This window comes from Lontra canadensis, unplaced genomic scaffold (genome assembly GCF_010015895.1).
Source record: "Lontra canadensis isolate GAN:19392208 unplaced genomic scaffold, GSC_riverotter_1.0 scaffold33, whole genome shotgun sequence".
Lineage (NCBI taxonomy): Eukaryota > Metazoa > Chordata > Mammalia > Carnivora > Mustelidae > Lontra > Lontra canadensis.
Genome location: NW_022631027.1, coordinates 10,546,669 through 10,558,900, shown reverse-complemented (window position 1 = coordinate 10,558,900; position 12,232 = coordinate 10,546,669). Strand labels below are relative to the sequence as shown.

At 36.7% G+C, this 12,232-nt stretch overlaps 1 protein-coding gene across 1 annotated transcript in view; it reads left to right on the top strand.

Annotated features, from left to right (window-relative positions):
- Positions 1–12,232, top strand: part of DPYD (dihydropyrimidine dehydrogenase) — an 829,985-nt gene that overhangs the window by 582,672 nt on the left and 235,081 nt on the right. Inside the window, exons 17-18 of the mRNA XM_032867196.1 lie at positions 8,614–8,734; positions 9,553–9,672. Coding sequence (XP_032723087.1) covers positions 8,614–8,734; positions 9,553–9,672 — 241 coding nt within the window. The remainder of the gene's footprint in view (positions 1–8,613; positions 8,735–9,552; positions 9,673–12,232) is intronic.

Genomic DNA, 12,232 nt, shown 5'->3' with positions numbered 1-12,232 from the left:
GATGACCTCTTGAAGTTGTTATTAAGGAGGTTGTCATTAATTGGTTTTATCAACAAGAGACATGAGACTAGGACAAGTATTAGGATATACACTGACTTCACTGGCCAGACTCCCTTGCTGAGCAGACCTGGTTTTCAGACCAAAGATAGGAACTTCTTTATCCGTGGACTTCTGCACATTTTCAATGGCCCATATTCACAGCGGTGACTCTTTCAGTAGGTTCTGAAAGTAGATGCTTAAACTCTTTAAGAATATTCTGAACTATCTCTAGACAAAAGGCACTCATCATTGTCCAGGAGAAAAAATTAGACCTGAGTCTTAGCCATTGTTGGCTGTACTAGTTTTGACTCTTTCAAGGAAAATTGGAATTAAGAGATTTGCTGGGATTCAGGTTAACTTTCTTGAATTTCTCTCAATGAGATACCCTGGGGTATTTGGACAAATTTATTTTTCTTCCTTCACTTTTTTAGAATATAGCCTAATCCTATCACATGGAGACTTCCAAATCCAAGTAGGTCTTTGCTGTGTTAGTTGAGGCCTCCAGGAATCAGAGACATAGATGTCGTTAAGAAGGTGTAAAAGGCTTTTGAGGAATGCCTAAGGAAAGGGGAGGAAATAGGACTGGACAAGGGGAACAGACAGACTCTGATGGAGATACGAGAAAAAATTTTTGCCAGCCCAATGAGGACTCAAGGGCAAAGATCACTGTTAGAGGAATCTTGCATTGGATAGAAATGGCTAAACCCTTGTACCACAACTTTGCTGTCACAGGGTAGGGACTCCTCAAGAGGAGCCTGACCTCAGCTAAGGCTGACCTAAAGGTATAAGCAGTTTGAGGATGTCAGCTTACCACACTGTTGTGGTGGGGCTTGAGTCTTCTCCTGAAGGAGGATCTGAGTGGTACATGTCTGTGTCTTTGTGCTCCTTCGTGTGTTGGGTAAAAACACTTCGGATCTCAAAAACTTCACTCCTTAACTTAACCTGAGCTCAGCTTCTTCTTCCTCTCATCGTACTCCCCCTCCCCTTCCTTCAACTCCTCTTCTTTCCTTGGTATAATATGGGATTTCTGAGAGACACGAGACATTTATATCATAAGACAGCAATAGTGCTATGAGGAAGTCTTCCTATGACACGCACTACTGGAATAGTACATGTAGCTGGGCAGGAAATGTTCACAGACCCATTTTTTGGGGCATGTATATTTTATCCAACTTCATTACCATGTCAGGTAAGACAGTGGATTCTAGTTTGGATTAGCTGATAGGTTGAAGATAATTTGAGGACATCTGAATCTGATTCCATGGGGAAAATTGAGGGGGGGGCGGGTTTGAAATTTGAAAAGTTTCAAGAACTGACCTCCACCATCAGCACTGCCAGTTGAGAGTACAGAAGTGAACTCATGGAGAGGTAGCTAGAGAATCAGAGGGACTTCAGAGAGGATAAAAAGAATGACTCAAAGAGTATCTGGCCATCAAGTATTGTCTAAATAGTGCATGACAATTCTTGTCCATTTGTTTCTGAGACTAAGTGTATGGTAATAGGAACTCTGACACTAAAAATGTCAGAGAAATGGTATACCAAGGAAACACTGTCAGCAAGAAGGAAAACACCATATAAACTATGTAACAGGAAATGTTATTTAAAGGAATAAAAAAGGAATGCAAGTTCCCTTTAGCTGGCAAAAATATGAGCTGATTCCCCCACGAGGCCCCAAGGACCAAGGACTGGGAGCTGAGGTAGGGTTAGGGGCACAAATTCTAGAGAAGCCTCAGTACCCTAAGGATTCAGGCAGAAAGGGCCTGGGACCTCAGGAAGGTCTTCATGAACTGCCAGGCCACAGGAGGGGACAGCTGACCTCTAAAGCACTTTAACCCATGAGAGAGAGCATCAGAAGACTTTCCAAACACTCACCGGCTGGTGGGGCAAGAACTAATATGTCCAGCTTATTGTGGCTCAGTGGAAGAGAAGAAGCAAATGTTTCTTGGTCAATGTGGAAAGCTGGCATACATCCAGGAATTCTTCATTTTTTAAAATTCAGCACAGTATTTACTATCTTTAGTCTCTCAGACACTGTGTTAGGGGACCAGGATACAAGCGTAGGATACATCCCTTACAAGACTAATAGTCTAGCTGAGAGGAAAAAGAAAAAAAACAAACAAACCATAAATGGGTGATGATTAGATACTGTGATAAAGGAAGGCATAAGGAAATGTTATGGAAGTATTTAAAAGTCAGTCCTTTACTCATTCATCCTGTTCTGAGGTAGGATGGGAGGGTTGGTCATGGACAACTACCCTGAAAGTGTTCATCAAGGGACAAAAGGTTAAGGACACTCTGGGCGAGGAGACAGGGAGAAAGAGAGGCTGAGGTGAGAAACAGAATGGAGAAGGTTGTAGTGCCTGGGGAGGAGAGAACACAAAAGCAGTTCCATGTCATCTTCAAATTAAGGCACAGAGGAAGTAGAGAAGAAAGAATATATATAACATATAAAATATTTCATACATTGCAGGTGTATGTACTTGCAACATTTTGTTTTCCACATTTGATGTTTGTTATATGCATTATCCCCTCGGATCATAAAGTTTGATTTGTTTTGTTTTGAAGAATAGGGATAGTGTTTTCTACATTTTAAAATCACCGTTGTCTAACATAAGGCATAATGCCTAAAACAGTTGTTTATTAGGTTATCCTGGACCCAATAATTTTACAGTCTATTTTCTTCTGAGAAAATTGAAATAAGAAAGCCCATATTAATTTATGCAGTGTGAGCTCTATCAATTCAATGGTATTTTTTGGAGCCTACTGTGTTCCAACCCTTTGCTATGTGCTCTGAAATAATCTGAAATGAGAGAGCATTATTAAGATCTCCTTTTTTATACTAAACATCCAACATGTAGTTCATGTATGTGTCTGATGTTCTATTTTCTAATAGACTGTGCCTTCCTGTTCCACTCATCTGAGTCTCCAGCACAGACAAGTTCAATGCCTTGTGGTCAAGGAATATTTATTGAAAAAAATAGAACCCACATTGCCTAGAATGCCACCAGCATTCATTTTTAATTTATATTTAAATACCTTTTGAATTGTTTCTCTTTATATATTTTATAAGAAATTTGTGGCTGTATGATTTACCTTTAATAAAAAGAACACATTTAGGTGTAGAGTTTGATGTGTTTCGGCAGATGTCTACATCTGTGTAAACATGACTACAATCCAGTTACACAGTGTTTCCATTACACTCAAAAATTCTTATGCCTCTTCCCACTTAATCACCCTGTTACCCCAGCTAATCTCAGCAACCACTGCTCTGCTTTCATTAGCATCGTGTGTGTGTGTGTGTGTGTGTGTGTGTGTGGCATTTCATAGAAATAAACATACAGCATTTAAACTCTTGTGTACTTCTTTAGCTGAACATAATTTTTTTAATTGATCCCAAATTGTTGCAAGATCCAGTAGATACGTTTCTCTTTATCACTGAATAATATTCCAGATATGTTACTGTTTGTTTATTCATTCACATATTAGTGAATATTTGGGTCTTTTCCAATTTGGAGCTTTTTTGAAAGAGTTTCTCTGAATGTTCATGTACAAGTCTTTGTGTAGATATATGTTTTCTTGTCTCTTAGATATATAATTCAAAGTGAGATTGGTGGGTGGATTGGTAAGTGCATGTTTACCTTTTTAGGAAACTACCAGGTGATTTTCCAAGGTGACTGTATCATCGTTAGCATTCTTAAATCAGGAAAACCAATTTAAAAAGAGCACGTGTTAAACCATAAGTTAATTTAGAACATTCCCATTCTTTGTGTTTACTAATAATTCTACCTGAAGTAGTTAACTCTTTCTGTTCTATTTTATTGACATGGAAGGATAAATACATCACGTTTGCCTATTATTCTGAAGCTACATTTAGTCTTACAAGTATAAATGAAGTAGAAGCCTTTGTAGTTCTGGTTTACAATTGATGGCTGAATTTCACTTTAGGGAGCAATTTTGCTAAAGATGATGATGGTTTAGGACATGATAATGGGAAAGAAAATTAAGAAGGTGAAATAGGTACTCAGATTGATCTTCTGGGCCCTAGTTCTCTCTGTCAGAGAAGTGGACATAATAAAAAATGCTAGCTACTTCCTGGCATTCATGCGAATTAAGACTTAGGAGTTCCTTAGTGGAAAACATTTATTGCTGGTAAAATTTTTCAGTGGATTCATTGAAATGCCACCTTGTAAGAAAGCCATTTTGAAAAGAACTGTACGGAGTGAAAATTACCAGGTAAATTGGGGAGAAATGTTTCTTAAAGTCAAAAATTTCACTTGTAATTTAGCTTATCAAGAAATTCTCACAGCCTCATTCTCTAATGCTTGTTCTTTTGTACAGGGCATGAAACCAATGAGATTTGATGCCCTAGGAAATTGGTGGAAATGCCTGTCCTACAATGGAGAGGTCATCTTGGGGTCTCAGACGCAGCAGGGTGTTTCATTTTTAGAACCCCTTTAATATGTAACTAGAGACATACTAGTTACTGGATTAAAAATGTATTATTATCTTACAGTCCAGATAGAAAAGTAGATTTTAAAAAAAATTAAGCTTTATGTTTACTAGAGTTAGAAGTTGTTATCTTATGGCCCAGATAGAAAATAAAGCTTTATTTATTTTTATGTTTTGAAGATTTTGTTTATTTGACAGAGAGAGACACAGCAAGAGAGGGAACACAAGCAGAGGCAGCAGGAGAAGGAGAAGCGGGCTCCCCACTGAGCAGGGAGCCCTATGTGGGGCTCCATCCCAGGTCATGACCTGAGCCAAAGGCAGATGCTTAACGACTGAGCCAGTCAGGCGCCCCCAAAATATGGCTCTACAAACAGTTTTGGACAGTCGAAACTACTGTAGCCAACAATCTATTAAGAGCTACATTTTCTAGTTTTTGTTGTTATTGTTTGGTTTTCATAGAGATCGATTCCAAGTGTATTAATTGCAGGCAGACACAGGGAGTCTGCCCATTACAGTTGTCAGAGAAACCAAAATTGTGTCTGGCTCACTTTCATCTTCTTGTCAGCACCTCGCAGGTCTGGTCTGGTAGCTTCCCCTCAACGCAGTACTCTCAAGACCACCATGTGGTTTCCCAGCCCCATCACTCATGCCTTTAAGTGCTTCAGCAATTTCTTGCTTATCTTATCACACAGGGCAGAAAAACTCATTCAGTTGTCTCAGAGTTTTCTTTGGTGATCACATGAATAACAAAAAGGTTAACAGGTGTTTAAAGCAACATGTTACTTTACAAAGAAGTATACACACCTACACACACACAGTTGCTATGGGAGAGATTGCAAATCATGGTCAGAGATAGGCGTTATTAATACCTGTAGGAAGAGCCAATAAAGACTTTAAGATCTAGGTAGACTTTGTGAGTCACACACTTTAAGAGTCTTGTTAAGCTGTTTGAGTTTTTTCCCCATCATTACCCACTCTTTTTTTTTTTTTTTTCCCAGAATTATCCCAGATTTGTAAGGAAGTCTTGGATTTCATGCTTTTAGATATTATTTGTCAAAAAATTTACTCGGGTTTTGCGACACCTTAGGTGGCTCAGTCAGTTATCTCTGCCTTCAGCACAGGTCATGATCTCAGGGTTCTGGAATAGGGCCTTGTGTCTGGCTCCCGCACAGTGGGGAGTCTGCTTCTCCCTCTGATGCTCCCCCCTGCTCATGATATCTCCCTCTCTCTCTCAAATAAATAAATAAAACCTTTTAAAAAATAAAAAAAGTATACTCAGGTTTTTCTTAAACGTAGGCATAGTCTGTATTTTGATGACTCTGTAAAGAAATCAATGGAAAATACTGAGTTCTTATTCTTCTTTCTTTGACACAACTAATTTTGAGTGTTTATAATGCTTTGTGCCTAGAAATAGAAAAGCAGTCCAGAATTGTTTGGTTTTATTTACTTTTTGTTGGTGTGGTTAATGTTAAAGTGTCAATTTGTCAGAAATAATAATACCTCTGTGTATTTCCCATCTTGAAGATTTGGAAGGGGGAGGCATTAGAAATTGTCTAAAATTTATTTGTTTCAATAAGATTTTAAAAATTGGCTTTAATGGGTGACACCATCTGATGCTATCACTAGGAAATTCTTAAGGTCAAGTTGCAGAAACACTATTAATTGCTTTTAGATCTCAAACATTAATATCAAAAGTGTGAGGAAACCAGGAAAGTGTGAATAGTTTCAGAGTGTTCTTTGATTTCCCAAAGTATACAGATCCATTTTATCATGTTACTAGCCTCATCACATTTCTGGTTGTGTTAGAATATTCCCTATTATGTCTGTCAAGCAAAACTTTATAATTTAAAGAATAGTCATTAATTTTACAATAATATTAGTCAGAAGTTTGTTTTTTTTTAAATTCCCAGGTAATCAAATTCTGTTTCAGCTGGGTATAAAGATTAGTTAGCAAGTGGCTTGGCTGAGTATGAAGATGAGAAAAAAATATTATCTGAACACCAGGAACCTTACTCACAGAAGTATAGGGTGGTCAAATCATGGTATCTCAAAATAAAGACAGATTATTCAAGTAAATACTATATCTATATCTATATATATAGATAGATAGATAGATCGAGATATATATATATATATATATATATATATTTTTTTTTTTTTTTTTTTTTTTTTTTACAAAAACTTAAAACCTTTGAGCAAATTCCAAATTGTTAAACAACATGTAAAGGACATGCACTTAAAGTAGTCAACTGGTGGGAGTGAACAGAAAAAAAATGTGATAAATGTTCAAAGTAAATTATTAAGACATGGTCGTCAATAGTATCGAAAGCCACTTAGAAGCCTATATCAGATTATTAGTGTTTACTCTATCGGAACCAAATCCTATTTTGTATGTGTTTCAGTAATTCTTATCAGGCTACCTTCCACATATTATGCAATTCAAGTGATCTTTAAATTATTGTCAAATTCTATCTTAAAGAGAGCTTTCACAAAGGACATGCAATTCATATCATCTAGAGTTACTGTCATTTCTAGGCTAAGTCCCATGGAAATTCATAACTTAAAAATGAAAGTCACAAAGATGCAACTGCCTTCATAATGCCAATGCAGCGGTTATAAATATTTCATGAACATTGCATGGGCAGGGGCAGATCTCCATTTTCATGAGTTAGAATTTGTACAGCTAAGTCTCCAGATTTTACTATTCATAATGCACAGTATGCCCTGTAGAGCATTCCATATAGTGCTTTTTTAATATTTATGTTTAATGAAGAAATTACTGTTCTGAAAAGAGAGCAAACCAAATCAAAGATTTTTTTGTTAAAATTATGAGCTTGCTGAATAGAGATGGTAACAATCAACAGAAATTACCTCATTGCTGTATCTTAGCACATAAACGCACAACTTTTAGAGTAATACAAGATGACAGATCAAGACACATTAAACGTAAGTGAAAAGGTTCTTTCTAAAGGTTATAACATTAGAAATCTCATCTTAAAAGAATTTGAAAGGTTAAAATGCAAAGAGCAACTTTCTTACATATAAAAATATTAATTACAAATTATATACTTGCCTGCTGTTTCATAGTTTAAATATATGTCTGTATTTTTCTGGGTGTTTCTTTTATTCAAAAAACATTTTAACTTGCTAAGATAATATTACCAAGTTCAATAATGAATTGCTATTGCATATTTTAAGGTAATTTATCAAAGTGCATTATCAGTACCTGTCAGAATAAATTTTGTACTAAAAGTAATAAAAAAAAAGGACTATTGTATGTGTTGAAATCAAAGAACATTGCTACAGCTAAGTTATTTTCAATGGAAAGGATAGGTGATTGCCCTCTAAATGATACTTGTCCCATGAGAAAATAGAAGCCTGAAAAATCACAGGAAACAGGCACAGGAAAACGTCTATTCCTTGCTTTTAAAGATGAGCATTTGATATTTTATTTCATTTTTGTCATTTTGATCAATTCTTTCAAGTAGATGAATGTTGAAAAGTGCTTCACAGATCTTAGTAACATTTACAAAAGTAAACTAAGTTACTGATCAGCTCATGTATAATCCAAGGCTGAATTATTCCGTATTAGCATACACTATATATCATAATTAGATTGATTAGGAAGTCATGGATTTTCTTTTGAACACACTTCATCAAGACTAAGTCTTCTAATAATGGAAACAACAGGCTTCAGATAGAATATAATCCATCCAGGAATCAGCAGCTTAAGTATTTTTTATTAGGTTTAAGCCATTGAGGTTGCTAGAAATTCTGTAATATTTACCAAAAATACCACCAGAAGTTTATGCTTTACTCCCGGTATTATTTAACTGGTAGTAGAAAACAGTTTCTTCCATTTGGTTCTTCGTAATTTTATTTTCCAAAGGCTCCCTTGAGGAATTTAACCTTTATGTGATGAATTTGCAGTTCACTGGAAGTGTGTTAACCTTAGTTCCCTAATGAGTCTAGGTGTAATACTGAGGCGGAATTGAGAAATATATCATGTAGCTCATTGTCAAGTTGGATTTGTCTTGCACATATCCAGCTTTGCTGTTGTTCCAGTACACATTTTGATCACAATTCTTTAATTATGTTCTATATTTAACTGACCTATTTGAACAGGATCCAGAGCTGGTACGGAACATCTGTCGCTGGGTGAGGCAAGCTGTTCAGATTCCTTTCTTTGCCAAGTTGACCCCAAATGTCACTGATATTGTAAGCATCGCAAGAGCTGCAAAGGAAGGTAAGAACTAAACTTGTGTCGGTTTTCTAGTCACTGAACTATTGGCCTGAAGTATGTGCCATTCCAAAGTATATCTTTAACCACCAATATATGTGTATATCTTTGTTTAGAGTTTAGGAAAAGTACTAGATTGAGCACTTGATCTCACCAATGCAGTAGGTTCACACCTGGACTCGAGCTAGTAAATGGAGTCTAAACAAGGACATTTATAATCTTTCTTGATAAACACTTGCTTCACGCACAAAGGATTATGAAACAAAACCATGATCACAGTGACCCACTCCAGAATAAATGACCTCATAATGTAACAATCTAGCAGTAGCATTTGAACCTTAAATGAAGTACAAAACAAAAAGATACCAGCTTCCACAATATGAAATTTCTTGTGAGTTCCCTTTGTATTTGATAGGGCCTCGTATACTGCCTTAAACATATGTCCAATAAATATCTATTAAACACATAAATCATGCAGGCAGTGAATGCTTTTATAAATCTTACATGCCATGCCCTATCCAATGGAAATTGCATCTTGATTTGCAAGGGTATTGAAAACTACCTGGGAAATAACACCAATTACAAAATATTTGGCATCTGTAAATCTGTATAATAAATGGAAAAATGAATTGATGGGAATTAAAAATGTTTATGTCTAGCATTTTAAGCAAAATGGTAGGAGTGAAATTAGTAAAGTCACTTGAGGGAAGGAAATGTTCTCAAGGGAAAGAGTGTTTGTGTTCCTGGGTCGTGTGGGCTTGAATGGCTTTTGACCATCATCCCTTTTAAAAAACCTCAGGTAAATGATGAAGTGTTTTTCATAGGTGGCGCAGATGGCGTTACAGCCACCAACACTGTCTCAGGTCTAATGGGATTAAAAGCTGATGGCACGCCTTGGCCAGCAGTGGGCTTTGGGAAGAGGACTACCTACGGAGGAGTGTCTGGTAGGTGTTGCCCTCTTCTTGCAGTTTGCTTTCTTGAAGGTTGCTGAAAAATCAGAAGTCAGGTTGCAAGCAAGTATATCATGTCTTTTTGATCCCTAATTCTGATAACTCATTGCTGGTCAAAATTCCTAATAGTTATGACAGATGGAACATACTGAGTGTGAAGGCTCAAGTGACTGATGGCAAAAGATGAGAGAATACCAAGATAGGGTTGTGTGTGAATTCGATTCTCTCGTGGTCTGAGCTGTCTTCAGAATTTCTCATTGTCATGAATGTCTTGTCACTTACTAGCAAGGGCTAATACCAGCGCCATCGTAGAGAAAAACATAAGCACCCTGATGATAATATCTTTTTCAGAGTCTGAATTTGTTTCGCTTTTCCTAGAATTTTGAAATGTACCTTCTTCAAAAAACCTTGCTTTCATTACTGTCCCAGATGAATTCTTAAAACTGCATTTGTGGCGTCAGCTGAGAGGACATCAGACCTCACACCTTTGCATATCTTTTCTCATCATCAAACACTTGCATTTAAAACAGCAACAGAAGTTTTAATCCCAGTGTGTCGGTTCAGTATCTTTGCCCTGTGCACTCTGTTGCTGTGACAACATGAACTTGGTCCTGCAAAGACAATGCTGTAAGGTTCTTGACTGTACTGGTATGGGGATTAGTCTCCTTGGTGATAGAGACAGTGGTAAATATACATAATATAGCAGTGTCCCATTGTTCGAGAAAAGCATTGCTGAATCAGACCAAAATATGCTTTTGGAAGAGGCCGGGTAGACACAAATAAAACACTATGCATGCTGAGGTATTATATTTTGAGAGCATGAAGTGTGTCTATGAGCCATGATTTTTTAAAAATTATATTCTGCTGGTAATTGAATGCCATTCCCATTCCCGCAATGTCAGAAAGAGGAAAGCTGACAAGAAGCACCTGCACAGGGTCCAGACACAACTCTCTTTTATCAGGAGCTATCAAACAGAGCCTTAAATATTATTGTAATGCAGAATAACGTGGACGGCGATAGCATGTGCTGCAGAAAGAGAGTCAAGAGACTCCAGAGTTGGGCTGTAACATGCACTATGTTTTCTGTCAGCCCATTTCAATTTTTCCAGCCTGCCATGTTGACAGCAAGAGAATAAAGGAGGTCACAGAGGGTGCTGAACATTAAAAATTAATAAAAGAACTATTGCAGTAGTATTTTATATAAGTAACACCATTCACGTTTTCTCATTTAAGCTGCAATTTCTGAATATTCTCCCATACTATAACTCAGTCTAATAAAACTACAAAATTACAGCATTAGAAAAAGTCTTTTGTGTTGTAGTCTTTTAAGCATACACACACTGGAAATTATAGTGCTACCTGAAAACAAGTTCAGCTATACCTCAGGGCCTGTTAACATTTCCATGAAACTCTATTTCTAAGATTTATAAATTCATATATAAATATTCACTTGGGCTATAAGCTCAGCTAAGCCTGGGTGGAACTTTCATTTTAAACCACAAAAAGTCCCTAACATTTTTAAGGGCTTGTACCTCATTTCTAATAGGTTCTATATTAAGTCCCTTCACATTAAACAGTCTGTTTTGAAAACAGCCTCTCTCCATATTGACAAAATTGATAGAATTTTTCTCCTTTAAAGCAGTGTTGGCTTTAATTTAAAGGTAATAGAATCTGAAAAGCAGTTTAAACAGGTAATAATAATATATTTGAGGACAGAAACAAGTTCTATAACAAAGTACCTTCAGAGGGAGTTATAACAAAACCTATCCTACTGTGTTAAATAATAATGGCTTCAAATTTTAGGAGTGATGGAAATATCAAAATGGCTAAATACCATTACTGCCTTTATCAAACATGGCTGTCAAGACTTCAAATGCTGCTTCAGTGTAGAATATCATACAAAATATGCCACTTATTTTCACAAGATTAAAACAATTCCATAATGCAGTGCTAATATTTTCCCAAGTATTCTCTCAGAGCACTGGAATTTCTGCTTTTAGAAGAGCAACTTGAGGGGTCCCTGAGTGGCTCAGTGTGTTAAGCCTCTGCCTCTGGCTCAGGTCATGATCTCAGGGACCTGGGATGGAGCCCTGCATTGGGCTCTCTGCTCTGCAGGGAACCTGTTTCCCCCTTTCCCTCTGCCTATTTGTGATCTCTGTCTGTCAAATAAATAAATAAAATCTTAAAAAAAAAAAAAAAAAGAGCAGCTTGAATTGCAGATTTTTTTTCTTTCTTTTTTTTTAAGGGAAAGCTGAAAAGTCTTCAATTTTGGATAGCCACCTGAAATACACCACATACTTTCCATTGCCAGGCAGGAATGTTTTTCTCCTTTAATATTCTCCAGCTCTCTATTCAGTCTTTATTTTTTTCTCAGAGTAAGATTGTTGCTGTTTGACATGAAGGTTTTGTTTTGTGTAAATGGGGAAATAATGAGATACTTGGGGTACTGCACATGCTATAGAAAAATGGTCACATTCTGTAATGTCTGTTTAAAACACGTTAGCTAATAAAGGGCAGTGACTAGCGTAGCGAAGACAAAACCTCACCCAAGGAA